At 29.2% G+C, this 21,771-nt stretch overlaps 1 protein-coding gene across 2 annotated transcripts; it reads right to left on the reverse strand.

The window, feature by feature from the left end:
* Positions 1–8,167: 8,167 nt before the first annotated feature.
* Positions 8,168–21,313, reverse strand: LOC132799244 (uncharacterized). Of its 2 annotated transcripts, none has more exons than XM_060813708.1 (14): positions 21,094–21,313; positions 19,374–19,919; positions 17,751–18,941; positions 17,254–17,581; positions 16,913–17,168; positions 16,608–16,824; positions 16,112–16,473; positions 15,505–15,988; positions 13,422–14,720; positions 12,713–13,060; positions 11,869–12,106; positions 9,216–11,521; positions 8,954–9,102; positions 8,168–8,766 (listed from the first exon to the last, which is right to left on the reverse strand). In XM_060813708.1, the coding sequence occupies exons 1-14, from the start codon at positions 21,208–21,210 to the stop codon at positions 8,409–8,411; spliced, it is 8,199 nt and encodes a 2,732-aa protein (XP_060669691.1). In that variant the 5' UTR covers positions 21,211–21,313; the 3' UTR covers positions 8,168–8,408. The 2 variants fall into 2 exon arrangements, with proteins under 2 accessions (XP_060669691.1, XP_060669692.1); XM_060813709.1 differs by having other exon boundaries at positions 13,422–14,625; positions 15,452–15,988.
* Between the last annotated feature and the right edge of the window lie 458 nt (positions 21,314–21,771).

The following is a 21,771-nucleotide window of genomic DNA, read 5'->3' on the forward strand; positions in this document are numbered from 1 at the left end:
TAAATAACTAGAAGGTTCATTTACTAGTTTATAACCAAATGTATTTGATTTATTTGGTAAATAAAATAAAATTAAAAAATTTATTTTGAATATAAATCTTATTTTACCATGGTTAACATTCATATTTGAAAAGGATATTCCAAATTTTTTCCACTAATAAAATAAAAGCATATTATTTATGTAATTTTTTAAAGTCCAAATAAGAAAATATCTTTATTATTTTCCATATAATCACATTTGTATATTGAAAAATATTAATACACTTTAATATTATATGAAAACTTTAATGCACATTATATATGAAGATTTTAATACATGTTTTAATAATTTTGGGGAGAATTTAAATGAATACTATGATGACACATGACCATTTTTTTATATTGCATTTTTGTATACTAACTTTTTTACTTTTATTTACTAATTTATAACAAAATATATTTGACATAATTAGTAAACAAAATAAAATTAAAAAATTTCTTTTGAATATAAATTATATTTTACCATATTTAACAATTATATTTTGAAAATGATATCTCAAATTTTTTCCCCTAATAAAATAAAATTATATTATTTATGTAATTTTTCAATGTCCAAATAAAGAAATATCTTTATTATTTTCCATATAATCACATTTGCATATGAAAAAAATATTTAATACACTTTAATATTATATGGAAACTTTAATGCACGTTATATATGGAGATATAGAGACTTTAATGTACGTTATATATATAATACATGCTATATATGTAGATACATTTTAATTTATTATTTTATAAATATGATATTATATTTTTGTCATAATTATACATTTTAACATTTTTGTCCCAATTAAAATTTTCTTAATCAAACGTCATATATAATATAATATTATAATAATAATAAAATATAATGTTGGGTACAACCAATAAAAAGTAAAAAAAATCTTATACCCTTTCAATTAATTATTTCAATTCGGAATCATATATATGTAGATGCACTTATATAGTATATAATATTATAATAATAAAAATATATATTTTTGGATACAACCAATCAAAAACAAAAAGTCTCATCATTTAAAATAGTGGTTATTTTTAATACTGATTGATATTTTGATAGGGTTATAAATAATAAAGAGAAAAAAAAGTATTTTTTTTAACAATTTTGGAGGGAATTTAAACAAATACTGTGATGATACGTGTTAATTTTTTTATACTTACTCTTTTATTTTTATATATTATATGGATATGCAGTAACATATAATATTATATTATATAATATTATAATTAAAATAAAAAGATATCTTTGTTAATTTCTATATACTCATATTTATATATGTAAAAATGATTAAAATATATTTAATTAATGAAACTATATATATGCAAATATATTTTACGTATTTGACTTATTTGGTAAATAAGATAAAATCAAATATTTTATTTATTTTAAATTTATTTTAAAATTGTTACTATGTGTAATTTTATCAATATTTTGATAGTTATGGATAGTTATATTAAAAATTAATTATATATATATATATATTTGGTTATATTCATAAAAAATGTAAGATAATAAATAAAATAAAATGAAAAAATATGTTTGAAGAGAATTTGGAAGAAGATTATGTTAACACGTGACGCATACGGTTCTTCTTTTCTATATTAATACTAGCATCCATCCCCATGCAATGCACGACACATGTAATCATACCAAATAGATTTTAAAAAACATTTATAATAATTTATTACATTTGAAAACCTATTTAAATTTTTTATTAATAATAAGTATATTTGGATTTTTTTTTCTTCAATCGATATTATAAAATTTTATTAATAATTATAAATTTGATATCTATATATAACATTATTCAATTATATAATTTAAATTCAAAAATGTTTACCTATCTAATTTTTTTCATCTATGAAAATTTTCTATCCAATTTTTTCCATCTATGAAATTTAAATTCAAATTCAAATGTATTTTTTGATTTCTTACAAATAATTAATTTTCATATATTAAATACTTATAATATAATATATTTATTTACTTACTTATTTATTATTATTATTTATCCTATAAAAAGTTTTTTGCCTTAAAAAATAAATTATTTATGAAATTCAAATTATAAAATATTTATCTATTTAATTTTTTCCACCTATAAAATTCAAATTCAAATTTAGATTCAAATGTATTTATATAATTTAATTCAAATTCAAATTTATTTATATAATATTTTCTATCTATGGAATTCAAATGTATTTTTTAATTTTTTGCAAATAATTAATTTTTCTATGTTAAATATTTATAATATAATTTAATTATATTTATCATTATTATTATTATTATTATTATAACTTAACTAATAATAATTTAGATTTAAAAAGAGACATATATATAACATTTAATATTTTTTATTATATAATAAAATATAGAAATTAATTTCATTATTAATTACTGTATATAAAATATTTTTATTTTACAATAAAATAAACATAATAAACTATTAAAATATATATATATATATATATAATATTGTTTATCATTGATTTTGCATTTTGTATTTTTATTTTTTGCTGAGAAGATGGTATGGATATATATAAGTACAATATTCTTTACCATATATATATATATATATATTATCATAATTTAAAGATATTATATATTAAAAGTTTTTTAAGCATTTGTTTTCTTTGTTAACATATATATATATATATATAAGTACATTTTAAACATTTTTTGAAAAATATTGAAAAAACATTATTCATCTTAATTGTTTTAATAAAGATATCAATTTCATATTTTAATATTATTATTTTATAATAAAATTTTATTTATTACATCTCCATTCATTTTGGAGAGAAACAAACAACCACCACATCTCACTATATTCTCTTTTTCATTTTGTGAATATTTGTTGAATAATATAATATTGGCAAAATAAAAGAAACAAAAATGTGGATGTCTTATCTAATATCATTGCCTCAGACAATGGGAATAGTGATTTTCATGTCTAAATATTTTGCTAGGCCTAACATCCCCAAATACATGTTCTACACCATTGGATATATCTAACTCTGTTCTCTATCCATCATCATCTTATTCCTGCTAACATCTGGATAGTAATATATACTTAAATGTATATATATATATATATTATTAATAAATCCAAAATTTATGTAATATTTTTGTCAAATAAATATTTATTAAAAATAAAAGTATTTCTAGCCGTTACATTTCATTTTTTCATATAAAACAATGATAATATTTATCATGCTCTTACCAAACATTATTACGGTTATCATCCTCATATTCTAATCATTGATTATTTCCATTGTATATGTATATATTAGAATAAAACCTAACTTTTATGGTATTTGTCTTTTTTTTTTTTTAATGTATTCAAATAATCTTTATTGGTAAGGGACAAAAAAAAAAAATAATAATAATAATAAAGAAATTCAAAGGCAAGCACAACTAAAATTTATAATGGATAGGAATGTGATAAGAAATCTAAGCAATATAAACATAAAGATAAGGAAAAAAAAAATGGTTATCTTATCCAAGCTAAGTTGAAACTCATATTCTCCACCATTTTTAATGTACGTGCCTCATGCAAAAGTATATGTTTATAAGTATTTTAAACTTTAATCTTTTTAATTGTTTTCTCTATACAAATGGATAAAGAATGGATGTTGGACTAAACTATTTTCTTATTTATAGTTAGAGTGAATTTTTTTTTTTTCAATATAGAAGTTGTCTAATTATTTTGTGTGGGTAAAAAAATAAAGAGAATTTTTTGATGTCCTATTAAAAATGAAAAATAAAAATTTGGCTTATATATATATTATCATAATCTACATAATAGTTAACCATATATATATATTATCATAATTTACATAATAGTTGACCATATATGTATATATATATATATATATATATGTATTATTATAATGAAGAGAATATTTTGATAAATTATCATTGATAAAATAAATATACATGATAGTTAACCATATATATATATATTATCATAATTTTAAGATTATCTTTTAAATGCAACTTAACATATATATATATATATATACATATATGTATGTATATATATATATATGTATAAGTCCTTTTAAGCATTTGTTTCTTTTACTAACGTGTGTGTGTGTGTGTGTGTGTGTGTGTGTATATATATATAAGTACATCTTAAACATTTTTTGAAAAATATTAAAAAAATTCATTATTTACTATAAATTTTTTGATAAGAAAATAAATCTCATCATTTGTTATTGCATTTTAAATATATATATATATATATATATAAAAGTCATTTTAAGTATTTGTTTTCTTTATTAACATAAATATATATATGTTGTGTGTGTGTGTGTGTGTGCGCGTGTATTTTAAACATTTTTTGGAAAATATTTTAAAAAATGCATTATTTATCTTAAATTTCTTAATAAAAAGACCAATATCATTATTAGTTACTCTATTTTAATTTTGTTATTTTATAATGTACTTCCATTTATTAATATACATATATGAACATGTATTAGTATATGGAAATTTTAGGTAAAATATATTTAATAATAATAAGAAAATCATTTATTATATACATGTTTTTTTACCAAATAAAGAGATAAATTTCATTACTAATTTATTTATGTTTATATATGTATATATATATATATATATATATATATATATAAGAAGATCAAATAAAGAGATCAATCTTATAATTGAAATTTATTTGACTTAATTGGTAAATAAAATAAAATTAAATATTTTGTTTATTTTAATTTTATTTCAAAATTATTACCATATGTAGTTATTGAATGTAATAAATAGTGCAATTCGTGGGTAATGATCTTCAAGATCTTTCCCATTGGCTTGAATATACTTGATCAAAATCTTGTATTCCTAAATCGTCCATATAATATAATAATAAAAATATATATTAGATGGTAATAAAATAAGATCAAATAATTTGTTTTGAAAATAAATCTTATTTTCCTATATTTAACAATTATTATTTATGATATTATGTTTTTATATCGAAATAAAAAGATATTTTTATTAATTTCCATATAATCGTATTTGTATATGTAAAAATATTTAAAATATATTTAAATAAGGAAACTATATATATGCAAATATATTTTATGTATTTGACTTATTTGGTAAATAAAATAAAATTAAATATTTTGTTTATTTTAAATTTATTTCAAAATTATTACCATATGTTATTTTTTCAATTGTTTGATAGTTATTAATAGTTATATCAAAAATTGATTTTGTATATATTTGGTTATAACCATAAAAATTAAGATAATAAATAAATAAATAAATAATAAATAAAATAACTACTTTGGGAGGGAATTTTAAAAAAAGGTATATTATATAGATAGATATAGATAATATAATATAATATAATATTATAATAATAAGAATAAAAATATATATAATTTAAAAAGGATAATACTTGCATTCTCTGGTAATGATCTCCAAGTCTTCCATATTGGTCCAAATATACTTGATAAAAATCTTATATTCCTCAGCCGTCCATCTAATATAATAATAAAAACATATATTAGATTGTAATAAAATAAGATCTAATAATTTATTTTTGAAAATAAATCTTATTTTGCTATGTTTAACAATTATTATTTATGATATTATGTTTTTATATTGAAATAAAAAGATATCTTTATTAATTTTTATGTAACCATATTTGTACATGTAAAAATATTTTTAATTAAGGAAACTATATATATGCAAATACATTTTACGTATTTGACTTATTTGGTAAATAAAATAAAATTAAATATTTTGTTTATTTTAAATTTATTTCAAAATTATTACCATATATCATTTTATCAATTGTTTGATCGTTATATCAAAAATAGATTTTATATATATTTGGGTATAAACATAAAAGGTAAAGTAATAAATAAATAATAAATAAAATAAAAATAAAGAAGATGTTTTTGGAAGAAGCATATACTGACACATGACGCAATTCTTTTATATATTATATAGATATAGATAAGAAAGAAAAAAGATAAATTAATCATGTATTATTGAAAATTTAGTTCTTAACTTTTCACATGCAATCCACTTTCGAAGGGAAAAAAAAAAAAAATTACACATGCGAAAATCGTAATTATTGACCAGATGATAATGTTTTGTTTTCTAAAACTATAAATTACAAATAAAGATAATTAAATCGTTGACCAAAGATTAAGTACATACATATAATACAAAATACAAACGTACATATACATATACATATATATATATTTATATTATATAATATACAAATAGAGACACCAAGAACACACAAAGAGGTCAGCAAAAGAGAAAAATAAATTAAGACATGAAGAAAAGTGAAAAAAGAAATCATATATATATATATATATAATTATAAACACCTGAATATTTCAACACAGTAGTAATATTAACCTGCAGAGCTTTATCTACGGTTTCCCTGTATGCAGGGTAAATTTGGAAAGAAATCTGAAAGCTAATATTGATCAGACTTTGTAGATGGAAAAAGAATTAAAATGGGCTAAAAAGGCATTGTGGGTTCACTCATCTCCATTAAAAGTTTGTTAACATCGAGAAGCTCAAAAGCATTTTTTTTTCCTTTTTTTTTTAAATTTTATAAATTGTTATAATTATTATTATTTTTCAAAATTAAATGTATGGAAAACTCCTGAGTGCGGCAATTAATTAAAAATGTTGTAGATTGTAATTAATATAGGTCTGATATTCAAAGCCAATATTGCTTTTACATCTGTTTTCATGTCAATGGATTTTATGACTATAACCATTTTACTGTCATAATAAAAGTTGCAATCTACAACAAGTTTCACACTAGCAATTTTATTTTCTAATTATTATATTGTATCTTTTCTACTGTTAAAAATGTTAGTTATAGTCATCATAAGTTTTTCCAAAAGACAAAAAAAAAAAAAAAAAAAAAAAGTTTACTCCCTCTCTAAGTCAGTGACAGACCCAGGAAATATTTCTAAGAGGGCACCATTAGGGGTAAATCCAACACTTATTTCTAATTTATGGTATAAAGAGATACAAATATATACAAAAACATAACATTTTTTGTTATGTTGTAATCAAATATTAACTTTGATTGTTTTGCACCACATTAAAAATTGATTGCAAATTGATAAAATAATGGTCTGTAGCATAGTTGACTTCCTTTGTCCTTAAAATGGTCTGTAGCATAACTGATCTTGAACTTCGTTTTTGACAATTAGAAAGTTCTCGTACACTGAGGAATCTTGCAAAGTATGTGTTGCTCAATGTTCCATCAAGCATCATCAAAAACATATGGAATGTTATAACAAGATAAGGGTAAGATTTGGATGGAATGTTGACAAAAGAATCTGGTATGTTCTTGAATTTTATTTCTTCATTATCAATGCAGTCCATAAAAAATGAATCGCTTTCAACTTTTATGATAAATGAAATATTATATGTTAGTGGTTGGCTATTCCATTAAAGCATGTAATTTGTTCTTCACCTTTTTTCCCTGATGCTTCCTTATCGGTCCGAGCAAAAAAAAAAAAAAATATATATATATATATATATATATATAAATATTATAAAAATCAAATCTTGTTCTTAAATCACAATTAAGCTTCATTTACACACTATTTTATTTAATTGCATTTTGGCTTTGGACTCAAATTTGTTGAATAAGCCAAAAAATTCCAATTGGACCGAATATTAGCAAATAAAAAAAGTGATTTAGCCAAAGAAGAATAATTAGTGCCAATAATATATACCAATGATATTTGTATGTTGTGGAAATATGAGAATTTGGATTTGGACTTAGCCTTTTTATGAGCTTGAGAAGGATATGCATGATTTCACCTACCAATTCTACTACAATTGCATGGCTCTATATGCGGTATGTATATATGTGTACATGGATACTTGCTTATGTAATTCCCTTAATCAGAAGATTTTTATCAGGATTAATTATTTAGGGAACTCATCACGCCAATGTTGATGTGACGGTTTATACCAAATAGATTATATGATGTGTTGCCAGACAATTCGGTTAACAAAATAAATAAATTAATTAATTCCTACATGTTACCTATATTGTGGTGGCGGTGCGGGGTTTAAAAGTTGTTGAAAACTACAAATATAGCTTCAACTCTGTGACATATATTATGAAATACTCCTTGCATATATTTAGTTTCAGATTACAGTTTGGAGGCTTAGTAAAGACCAAATTCAAAAGCTATCAGATTCCAGCATTAGCATAAGCCTCTCAAATATCTATACTTTGTTCCTAAAAACGCTGTATAATATTTTCAAGTTTTCAACATTTAACCACATTGCATATGCTACAACTTTTCTTTTAAGTATGCATCTTCAACCTACAAAATCCATATATATACAAAAGGCTATTTTTTCTTTCCTCCCTTTTTGGCCTTCTTTTTCTTATTCTTGTTATTATTTCTCTTTCCTCTGTTATCAGTGTTGGAGCTGCTACTTGGGGTTCCAGAAGCAGAATTAACTTGAGAAGCCTCAGTGTCAACCTTGTGAGAATCTACATTTCTTTCATCCACAAAAGTAGTTTTAACCTCATCAGACTTTTCACTAGAAGCAACAACTTTCTCGATCTCCGATTCCTTATCAGCGAGGTTTGTGTTGTTAAGGACGAAAAGCTGTTTTAAGATAGGCTCCATTTTTGGCCTCTTTGATTGCAGCCTGTTGCAAAGTTCTTCAACCCTTGTAATTTGATCATCGCGTCCAACCTCACTGATGGAAGAAAAAGCAAAGAGAGTAAAAAAGAAGAAGAAAAAACAGGCTATCTAATAGAATGTTCAATAAAAGACTTTATATGTTTGTGTGTGTGTGTGTGTGTGTGTTTGTTGAAAAGAAATTCTGAATATATTATTCTCCAAATCCCTCCTCTTTTCTCTCCAAGTTGAGCATTTACACTAACCTCTCATCCAATGCATTAGAAAGTTGTTTCAACTCGTCAGTCATAGTCACCACTTCATCGAGCATGACTTTCTTTTCAGAATCATTAGTATTCCGATAACTTGAAGTCAATCCATCAGATAAAAGCTGAACGAATTTCTCCATATCCACCTAGAAGTAAAGTTGGAAAATGAAAAAAAATTATTACACTTCGCATTCGCAGTTTATCTTTGGGTTAAACATCGTACAGGAAAATGAATACATACAAAAAATAAGCATATTACCTTAATTGTTTTGGCATGTGACAGAAAAGCACTTTGGTCTCCTCCATTGTCTACTATCTTCATTCTATCAAGTATTTCCCAAACACAGCGACAATCATTTGAAAGGTTAACCTGGTTTTTGTATTGAGTGTTTAGTTCCTGTTTGGCCACCAACTCAAGTCTTGATTGGGGAAGCTCAGATTTCTTCTGTGAAGCAGAACTGGCTTCAGAGAGCACTTTCTGAGTATCAATAGCTTCGACAGCAGCAGCTCCCCTTTCGCCTTGTTTAGTTTCAATAGTCCTTGGAAACAATATCCTCAATATGTCATTCTTGCATTTAAAGATATTCATATTCACATATATGGCAGACCCAGGACAGAAAAGCAATGGAAAATTTTCTCCTGAACTTACAACTACCAAATCATTGCCAATCTTCTTAAATGCCTCAGCTAGCACAACAACAATTGTATACAAAGGGTGGCGTTTCCTTAAAAGGAAAAGGGCATCACGAAAGTCCCGTGGAAGATGTTCAATGATGTAGTTTTTATTGATCAAATCTAAGAGTAAATCTTGACATATACCAAAATTCAAATTAATCAAACAAACAATCACAACCAATCTAGACACAATAAGTGAGTAGATGTCCTTCGCCTCAGTAGATTTTCCAATCCATTCCAACATTTCACCCTTATTGTAAAGGCATTGCTGAACTACATGGATCATAGACTGAAGGAGATTTTCAAAAGATTGTTTCACATCAGCCCATCTGTAGGGACTTGATTTGGTATCTTCGCCACATTCCATGAGCCATTCAACAAATGATGACTTTGTAGTGAAAAAGTTACCCCGGAAGCAAGATACCCGAATTAGAAGGTGGTCAACAAGATACACAAAACAGCCAGGTGATATGTAATCATATTCAGCCCTCCAATTTCCTCCATATGTATGAAATAAAGCTTCATTGAAACTGCAAATAAGAGGTCCCTTGCTTTCTTTTTCACTGGTATCCGAACATAAAATCTCAAAAAAGACCTTCCACGGGGAATCATTGCCCAACTTCTGTAAAATCTTCCCACATGATTCTTTTTTCAGCTTGCCAGAACCAAGAGTAATCATTGCAATCCTCCCAATTTGACCATAAGAAAGCTTGTTCTTTGAGTTGATATTCTCAACTATTAATTCTTCAAGTAAACATTTGGAAATATCCATTCCTCTGAGCAATACCATATTCTCTCTCAATGACTTCCTCCAATCAAGAGGAAAGACGTAGCCAAAAAATTGCTCAGTTGACAGACTAATGGATTTCTGCAGTTTACCAGCATCATGATATCTTTTCTTCAGAAATTTGGACTCAAAAAGAAATTTTGCAACTTCATAGATATGTGTAAGAGCCCTGCTTTTACAGAATGGTATATCGGAAATTTTAACTGGGAAGTCATATATTGCTTGAAGCTTTTCCAAAATCTTAATTCCAACAAAAAGCAACTCTGAACTCCAGTAGCTCTGAGCAGCAGAAGCCAACTGATGAACACCAATAGAAACAAACTTCCCATTATTTTTAAAATGCCTCATGTTGACATCTCTCACCCAATCAGCATCAGAATGGAGCAGCATATAGCTGGTATTCAGATTATCAAACTGCCTCCGGACCCCTAAAAAATTCAAACAGAATTCTCCAAAACTTTCGTTTTCATTAACATCTTCGGACTCGAGATGAACAAGATATTCAAATACTCCAACAATCTTTTCCTTCCAAATGTTCCAAAAGTAAACCATTGATTCAAGAGAGACTTGATTCTTAGAAATCATAGTTTCTGAATGCTCAGTAAGATTGAACACCAATTCTTCTTCAAAGATATATTTTGGAACACTTGAAGACAGATGACCATCCAAAATTTTCCGAACGCATAGCATTTCAGCAGTAATGCTCTTGTGCATCTGAGAAGCCTTCATTTGATTCTTCGTTAATTGCAAGTTACTCTGCTCATTTGCAATAATATCAGCTTCTACGCAAAACAACTCATAAAAGTTGTCACTGTCATTCTTAGCAAATGACTTCCCTTTTGCTAAAAGCTCTTGTTTCTGTTTAAACTGCTTTAAGGGCCAACCTTTGCTACCATGGGACCAAAGGGAGTTGGCAAGCACATACAAAAGTATTAGTGTTGCTGCTTCTCTAAAATTCCCAGCCTTACCAATCAGATCTACCTCAAGTAGTATATCTCCCCTGGCATACACCTCCGCAGCAAGCTCATAGCATTCTGCACGAGTAAAGCATTCTCCAGCTCTTCCCAGCTCAGACTCGCCACATTTTTCCATATAAATCCTACCTGAAGCAATCAGAAATCACAAAAATAATTTAAAGTTTCAAAAACCAGAAGAAAATGGTAACTCTAGCAAGGAATAACATTTTGCAAACAGAAAAACTATCAATAATCAGCACCCAACGGATGCCTACAGCTGCCAAGAAACTTAAACTATGAATAAGTTCCAGACTAATGAATAAGTAGGAAATAAGCTCAGGCTGGATATAATTAGTAAGAAGGCTATACAACTCCCAATGGTAAGGAAGAAGCTGGATGCAATATTTTATATCACAGAGTGAAGCACATAAAAATACACTCAAATATACATCAATGAGGTTAAGTTACTGTCAACTTCCATTATAAAGTCATACCTGCTCTTTCATATTCTCCTAGATCATAAAAACATCTCGCAGCAGAATTTGCCTTGCCTATGGCATCAAATATTTCAGCAGCTTCCCTCAGGATGGAATTAGCTACTTCAGGATTTGAAATGCGCATCCAATCAGCCATCGATTTAAGGCCAGCAGCTTTGGATCTTCTTTCCCAGTAAGTGTCACCAGCTCGTTCAAAGCACATTGTGGCCATTTCATGGTTATGCTCGGAATATAGCTGTTAGAAAGCAAAGTGTTAGCATTTACAAGATTGATAATGTTATCAAAAATAAAATTCTGCTTCAGAACACAATTCATGCTTCCCTAAAACTATAGCTAGAAGAATTGAAAATACAGAAACCAATATCTGCAACTGCAACTGTTCTGAAAATAATGGGTTAAAGCAAATCCCTGCAAAATTTCAAGCCTTAGTTGTTCGGAAAAGGACCTGATTAGGTATATCAAGCTAACTTAAACATGCACCTGCACTACCCTCATGTGTATGCCCATCCAATCAAGCCACTAAGAGTAGATCTTACACATGCAGCAAACTAGATTAACAGAAACCGCTTCTGGTAGGCTTTGAAATATTAAAACACTAATTTTACTTAAAAGGTTAAAAAAAATAATAATAATAAAAAAAAAAAAATAAAGGCTCAGTTTTAAATGTTAAGGAATATACGATTCTATGCAACTAAACAATAAGAATACAAAGTCAAAAGAAAAAAAAAAAAAATCTCAACAATGAGTTTGACAACATTGATAAGAATAAAGTTGCCAATAAAAACAATATCAACATTCAAACAGAACCAGAAACAGGACAACAATAAATAACTAAACAAACCTTGATACCCCGCGATCGCCACTCCTCGGGACTGCTTGCAACTTGCATTGCCTGAGCAAGTGAATCATCCAATTGCATAGTTTGTACAAGACACTTCTTCTTCCAATAGTCAAACATAGGTTTGGAGAATTCTGAAGTCTCACAAATCCACAACCTCTGCCTTGTACGTGTAACAGCAACATATAATTGCTTCAGTTCAGAGCACAGGATATTGTGTTTAGACTCATTGAAATGTGGAAAACTAGGTGAATCGGAATCAAGGAGATCTTGCTCCTTCATATATTCATATATCACCCTCCACTTATTCGTAAGAGGTGATGAGCCAAAAAAATCGTACAACAATACATCCTATAAAAGAAATAAAAAACAAGAGATAGATTAAGTGTACTAGGTAGAACTAATTTGAATCTAATGTATGGTGTGTACTGAACAACTAGATAAACATAGCATGATAGCAATTTACTCATAATTTTGCACTGTGGCATTAGGCAACTAAAAATAATATTGCATAGACAATCCAAAATATAAATTATTTTAAATTTTTATAGGTAAATGAAGAAAAAGAAAGCAGTGGATGAAGCATGAGTATGGGTCATGGAGAGCATATAACTTCACCAACTAGAGCTTTCATTCGTAATAACTCAAAGCAATGGACTGAACATGGAAATTAGCAAATAAAAAATCCAACCAAATGACATTTTGAGTTCACCTGAAACTCAAGGCCCTTGCATTCAAGTATGGTTAGAACAAGAGCTTGCTTTCCAACATAATTTGAAATTTCCTTGCGCGCATTGTCATCTCTTACCAGTATCACCTGCTCAGCACCAAAACTAACAATCTTCCCACTAACGCTTTCAGGATTTCCAAAGATTTTTAGGATTGCATTTTCATCGTTCCCGGATTCAAGTAAAATTGGAGCTTCCCCGTATATCAGGCTGCTTTCAGGCTTTAATTTATCAATGCAACTAGGAAAGAAACGATAAATAAGTTCTATAATGCTGTGAGATAATTTCAGTATACCAGCATGGGTACGGAAATTTTGAGTTAACTGGAAAACCTCTGAGATAAGTCCCTTTTCATTTCTTTCACCCTGTGCACGAATCCTTGATTGCAAAAAGAACTTACTGTAAAATAGATTCCTTATATCTTGAAATCTGAAATCAGTACCCCTTGCAATTGTTTGCGCAGTATCACCAGAAAAAACAAAACCCTCTTCGACATTACTGCAGACATGCTTGAACAAAGCAATTTGACTCATTGTTAGATCTTGGACCTCATCAATATATACAAAATCCATTCCATCACCCTCATATCTTTCACGTCTGAGTCGAAAATGGAGATCAATTACAAAATCAGCAAGATCATATTCACCATTCGCCATCTTCATTTTTTCATAACTCTGAAATATATCATATATTATCTCTCTCTTTTTCTTATTTAAACTGGAGGCCCTACCCTTTGACAGTAAAACATATTCCTCACGATTGAGTTTACCATCAATTGCTTCCATGGATTTCAAGCCACCTTTTATATATGAAATTATCTCAGTAAATACTCTGGAAGGATCAAGATTCTTTGTCAACTGCGAATTGAAATGAGGCCAGTATGATGAGCTGAATCTCTCATAGTTGACTTCCTTTGTCCTTAAAATGTTCTGTAGCATAACTGATCTTGAACTTTGCATTTTACAATTAGAAAGTTCTGGTACGTTGAGGAATCTTTCAAAGTATGAGTTACTCAATGTTCCATCAAGCATCATTAAGAACTTATGGAAAGTTATGACAAGAGGGTACGAATTGGGTGGAATATTGACAAAAGAATCTGGTATGTTCTTGAATTGTATTTCTTCATCATCAATATAGTCCCAAACAGAGGATTCACTTTCATCGGAAGATTTTCCACCACATGGAAAACTAGGAAAGTACAAGATTAAATAAAGTACAAAAGCAATTGATACAGATGACAAGGAAGAAGCCAGTAATGGCCAACACAACCGCACTTTTATGGTCTACAAACAGCATAAAGATACATAAATTATGTAACATGAATCAGTAAGCAAACATTATATAAACAAATAATTCTAAAAGATATTTACTGTGATGACCGTGGCAGAGATATATACAAAAGAACAGAAATCAGCCTTAATACAAAATCTAAAGAAAAAGCACATTCATCAGAAAAAGTTTGTCATTAATTTTTTCACCACTATGGTAAGTATCTTCATCGCAGGCAGGATTTCAGGAAGAGTTTAGCATGAAGGAAAACTGTGTATAGTTTTTCTACATAATTCGACAATATATTGGCATTCTATCTTATGTCTTTCCAGATAATATGCTACTATTGAGTTCATATTCCTATTGATTTCATAAAAAGAGACCATTTATTTTTCATGCTTCCAAGTACACAAACTAATGCTAAACTGTTTTATCCAATTTTAATTTGTTATTTATAAGGCTCAATAGTCTTTAGATATATTTTTCCTTTTTGTTAAAATCTAAACATCTAAACATCAAAACTCAAAAATCTTTTAACAGATTATAGCGAATTCTAAGATTGTATGGTTGATTAAAAAAGCATAAAAGAAATGTGGGGGGAAAAATTAAAGACAGAATAAAAATTTCTTAATCATGTAAATGCACACGTAATGCATATTTATAAGTTCTACCAACTACGAGTCTATGACAAGACTAGGCAGCATATAAAGGTTACCATTTACTTGGATATTCATATTCAACACACCTTTTCAAGTGGGAAACATGTTGCTTCACAGTGAAACATAGCTTAGGACTTACTGTCACAAAGAGCTGGCGCAAAACTGTTCCTCCAGTCTTCATTGAGCTTTCCTTGGCATCATTATCCTGAATACCATGTCCAACTGAATTGCTCTCGAGTCCATAGAATCCTTCATTAGCCATTTGGTGCGATTTTTCTTTCTGAAATAACTTCATTGTCAACGTAGTAGTTTTCCCAGTACCAGAACGTCCAAGAATGAAGCTACTTCTATCAAAAAGTATAATCTCCATTTCTTGGTCAGTCACTTCGAATGGGAGATCTAATTCCCTACCATCATGGTCAGACATCAAGTGGTTCACTGCAACTGATGATAAGGAGTAGAATTTCATGAACAACAGACTCTCACTGGCTTTTGAATTCTCAACATAACTTCTACCATCCGAAGTGGCATCAGCTTGATCATTTCCAGTTTCATTGATGCTTATATCTTTAAATCGGACAATATCCACAGAGGGTGACCAGCTCTTGGGTACTTCCAAATTTCTGTGAGCAAAATACAAAATGGAAAAATTAACAACTTAATAGGAAAGCAATAATGAATATAAAATTCTTTTGTATAGATTTAGCAGCAAGAATTCATTGATCCTAGAATGCAAAGCAATGTACCCCTCAAGACATTTTTCATTGCAGAGATTGATGAAGTCATCAGTGTATTTACAAAAAATACTTTCCAGGCGTTTTATCAATTTTGGTATATCCTCCATAGGCAATAGATCCCAGATCTTCAAAACTTGTATAAACCTCATAAACCTCAAATCCTTTACAATGTCAGTTGTACTAACAACATAAAGACCTTCAACTTTAAATTGCTTCATCATCTGCATGGAGCTTCCACAAACTGAGTCTATATTCTGCTTCTTAGGTCTCCAGCCACTGGAGAGCTTAAGTAAAAGGTTTAAAACTGACTTTTTTATCAGCACAGAGGTCAGTTTTTTGAATGACTTGAGAAAGTTATCACTGAATTGAACCTAAAGACATGGAATTGAGACAGGACAAGAAAATCATCAAATATAAACCATAAAACCTTAAACGATCCATATATAATAAAATTCAGAGGATGCAGAGACAAGAAAAATAAACACTAAACTATACAAGGCTATACCTTCCATCTCGAATTCTCGAAAAGCATACTATTTCCACTAAGTAAATCATCGAGCTGATCAAACTCTTTTTTGACATCTAATATAGCCTTGGCCAAATCTTTGTCATCATCAGCATTGAAGAAACAATTGCGCTTCTGTGCGTCGAGAACTAAATCTCTCCAAACAGTTTGACTACCAACTAAGATTCTTTCATTACCCAAAATCCATAGACAATGCCTGGAGACATATCAAAGAGTAACTATATAGTAACAACACTGTTGCAAAGAATTTAAAAGTTCTAGACAAAGTTTACATTAAGCTGTACCTAGCTCTTGTCAGCGCAACATTCATTCTCTGAGGTTTGGATATGAAACCTACTGATTGGAAACTATTACACCTTACAGATGATATTATTATTATATCATACTCTCCACCCTGGAATCCATCAATTGTCTTTACTTTCACAAGAAATCTGTCCATGTTATCGTACTTTCCCCCAAGTCGATCCTGAATTGCAACCACTTGAGCAGCATAGGGTGACACAACACCAATACTGAGTTTATGTTCTGAAACAGCCAATGCTGCAAAAGGCAAGAAGGAATGATTGAAACAAAAGAAGAAATAATCATTACTACATCTTGAAATGGACATTGAGTATAGACATACCTCTGTAGAGATTCTGCAGTATTTTCAATACGATTGCTACCTCAACCATATTTCTCGAACTACGTCCATCATCATCCTTCTCCTGTCTTCCACCAATTACATTTATAAAGGAATAAGGACCATACATTGACCCCTGCCGGCACTGTATTTCGTAGCTTCTCCTTCGAACAATAGGTGCATCTACAATCCGGTTATCATAGAATTTCAAATTTGGGAATAAACTTATTGATGGATGCATTCTGTACTGCATATTTAGCAGATGTTTTGCACAACCCTGTGAGCTCAACCTCTCAAACAAACTTCTTCCAAAACCAGCTTCATCAGAAATCTATAAAAAGAAAACAAAATAATAGATATTCAATCTATACCACAAAAAAAAAAAAAAAAAAAAAAAAAGAGAGAAAAGAGAAAAGAAAGAAAAAAAAAAACACTGGAGTAAAAATTGACAGCCAACAAAGTGAAGAATAGGCAAAATGAAAAAAATAACGTCTACATACTTTGCTTTGAACCATTGCTGGTAATTGGCATTCATCACCAACAAGAATAGCATGCTTTATACCACGAAGTTGCAGGGGTATGGTTGACTCACACTCTTTCAACTGTGCAGCTTCATCAATAACCAAAACTCTCAATGGTTCCATTGCCATTTTATGCAACTTATATGAAGTAGAAGCCGTGCAAAATATTAACGAAGCTCTTTGAAAACAGAATTCCTTTATTGATTCCTGGCTCCTGAAATTTGGGAAGGTGAGTCCACCAAGAAACCACTTAAGAGTTCTCAAAAGCAAGAGGCATTCACTTCTCCTAATACAGAGAAGAGATTGCTCATATTCAAATGTATCAGGGAAATCTTCAACTGCATCTGTTTGAGAAAAACACTCTTCCAGTGCTTTAGAAGCCACATTTTTTTTAAATATCATTTTTTCAAAAGAGTCAAGTGAGACAATAAGGGATTCCATGTTTTGGTAACATTGTTCCGAAATGTAACTTTTGCCCATATGAGTACAGATTACGGAAACGCAGTGCCTAAGAGGTACTGCCATAGAAACAAATCTCTCTCTTACAAACTCACGAAATGACTTAACTATTGCTTTACTTGTACTTCCCTTCTCTTTGATATCACATTCAGTGCTCTGCTCACTCTCTTTAATCATCTCATTTTCCAAGAAAATATGGTACTGGGAAACACAATATTCAAGAAAATTTATCATGGAACCAAAACAATGCCTCCAACCACTGTGTGAACCTAAACATTCAGCAATCTTCTGGACACGATAATCCAAATATATATCTTGAATATCTGAACCAACTTTGAGCCGCTCCTTATTTCCAAACAGAAGAATATCACCCAGTGAACAAAACAAAGCATCAGGCTCCGCATCACATACCACCTTCACAACACGGGAAGCCACTTCGGTTATTGCAACATTCGTAGGGGCACAAATGAGAGTTCTAAACTTCATTCCCAAGAGAGTAAAAAGAAGAGTAGCAGTAGTCTTTGTCTTCCCTGTCCCAGGGGGACCCCAAATAAGTTTGACTGCAGATTCATTCTCATAGTGTATCTTGCTGAGACAGGAAAGAACTGCTTCAGTTTGGGACTCATTCAATTTAGACTTTATATTCTCAACCAGCTTCACATCCCAAAAGCCAAGACTCTTTTCTGAATGGTAATTACATTTTTCTTCAACCTGTAATCAAGCATAAGTTTTCAGACAAATTATCAACAATGCCAATAATGCACGAACATCTTTTTGTTTATTTGTAAAAGTATCCACCTACACAACACAGTTCTGTTCTTTGATTGAATTTTTTATACAAAATTCATAAATTTCTCTTATAACTCAATAAAAGCAATACATTTCTCTGTTAGTTTTTTTGTCATTTCTTCCAAGGACAGAAGAGGCGAAGCATCTTATGCAATTACTGTAATATCGAGAGTATCAGCACAAAGCAAATAATAGTCTAACACAGTATTTAAATAATCTAGTTAAGGTGAGTTTTATTTCATATCTTGATCATGAAGTCTTTTTATATCATTAATGGAAAATCCCATGCTAAATGAATTGCTAAATGCTAACTCAGCTGAACAAGTTATGAAGTATCATCATTATTTATCTTACCATAGAATCAGGGCGAAGAACTTTCTCAACAACTTTCAGATTTTTAAACATATGCAGTGCCTTCCATATTCTTCTGTTTGGGATAAGGTTTCCCAAGAAAATGACAAACGAAGGTGACCGCATCTCATTATCAAGTTTGAACTCTTTTGATGCTGTGACTTTGAAAAAGGTAGAACTTAAACCATCCTCATTATCATCATCTGTGATTTTAGTCACTGAAAGAAATGCCCATGACCTGCCAGCTCTTTGTAAATCAGAAACAGTTTCTGGTTTAACATCTGCTAAAGCGAAAACATCTCCAGTCAAAGTTTTGTAAGGTTCCTTGCCACGTTCGCAGAATCTATTCCGCCAATAATCGACCTTTACTTCATATATTTTTGTTCCATATGGCTTGGATTCTTCAAAAGAAATTACTTCAGCAAAAGGTTGAATCCATATAATTTCCATAGTCGAATGCAATTGTGCTCGAGTTTCTTCCAATAAAGGGTAGTCATAAGACCCGAAATAATGCTGAAACGATTTAAATGATTCAGGAATTCTTTCCACCTAGAAAAATGAAGCTTCAGTTCAGGAATCAAAAGCTTCTTAGAAATAAATGGAACTTGTGCAATATTATTAGTAGAAGACATGTGAAAAGGTGATAACACTCAATTACTTTATAGGCCGTGTCTCATTGAAAACATATTCAAAATGAGTGGCAAAACACAACCAAAAGGACAATAAAATAATCTTAGAACAGGAAGTTTTAATTTCAGAAAGTGCAGCAAATTAAAGAGCATCAAATGAATTTTAAAACAGGAAGTTATAAGAGGAAACTGACAGTACAATTCCATTGTTCACTTTGAACAAGAACTATAAAACAAACTAAAACCACAAAGATGCCTCAACCAGCATGAGGCACCAAATACCAGCTTATGAGCCCAAAGGAATACAGCCAAGATGTAGACAATTACATACCTCATTGTTCCTCTTAGTATTATCACTATAAATAAATTTGATCACACTGTACCCAGTGCAAAACCTATCAGATTACATGTTTTAAATACTACAAAGCCACTGTTGGACAAAGCATATTTCCATGCTCAACATGCTTGGCATTGTTAATATGATTAAATATCAAGGCAGTCCATTGATTATCAAAGTAATTTTATAGCGCTTGATAGATTCAAACAAGTGAGTTGAAGGAATCAATAGATTAATGGAAAGCATTTAAAGCACCAAAAAATTCGGAATGATAATCACTACACTGACATATATTCAAGTATAAATATGGACTCTGTAACTAAGTCATCAATGGTTTAATAAGAATAAAGTTTAAAATTTAGAATATTTACATAAAGGTTTATGTAAGTGAACATATAAACATGCAAAATTCTTTGCCTATGTAACTTCATTAACATAATCAAAACCCAGGAGCTCAGTAACCGTGTCCCAAAGGAAAACAGAACTGCAAAGCTGAAATGGGCTTGAATTTATCAGGGTCATGCTCACAAAGGAAAACCATATTTGACTGAAACAACCAAATTACAATCATCCAACTCATTTTTTCACTGGTAAACATCAAACACGATATCTGTGCCATATTAAATACAAAATGCCAAAACATTATAAAATTTTGTTATATGGGTAGCAGCACAATGATCATATACCATCCATCCAAGAAACCCAAAAGCTAAGAAAATAAATTAACATAATGAGCAAAAAGATAGATCCAAAAAACCTTATTCTGATAAAGATTTTCATTGAAAATATCCTCTACGGACCAAGAAAACACAATATCAGTGAAAGGGTCTCTGTTAGCTTTCTTTCTCTTGTCTGAAACTTCCTCCTCCATCATTGTCTCTTTCGTTTTTTAACTTCACAGTCTTAACTATTATCTGCATCCACAAACAAAGACAACGTTAAAGACAAAGACATGGGTTTTCTTAGCTACAAAGGAATTAAATTTCTTTAAGGAAACAAACATGAAAGCAGTCTAGGAATCTTAAGTACAAGCACTATGAATGTATTTAAAGAAAGAAACACACATTAGCTCCCTTTAGTGTCATACCCTTTTGTAGCTTTTTCTTCAAGATAAAAAGGATGTCATTTTGATCAATCAGAATTGGTAATACAGAATCCTGGAAATAAGAAAATGTTGGAAAAGGAAAGAACCTCTCAGTGCTTGCAGACGAAGTCATTTGAGCAAAAAGGTTTTGTTCGTACTAAGCTTGACCTCAAATGGACTTTTCTTTATTTTTTAATGAATTCATATGGTCTTAATTTATTATTATATAAGAAAAGAAAAGAAATAATAAATTTAATTAAATAAATAATAGTTAACATTTGCAAAAAGCAACCTTTTTTCTTTTTTCTTGTTTTTTTTGGGAGAATAAACTTTTGAACAAATATTTTAATC

Source organism: Ziziphus jujuba, chromosome 12 (assembly GCF_031755915.1).
Source record: "Ziziphus jujuba cultivar Dongzao chromosome 12, ASM3175591v1".
Classification (NCBI taxonomy): domain Eukaryota; kingdom Viridiplantae; phylum Streptophyta; class Magnoliopsida; order Rosales; family Rhamnaceae; genus Ziziphus; species Ziziphus jujuba.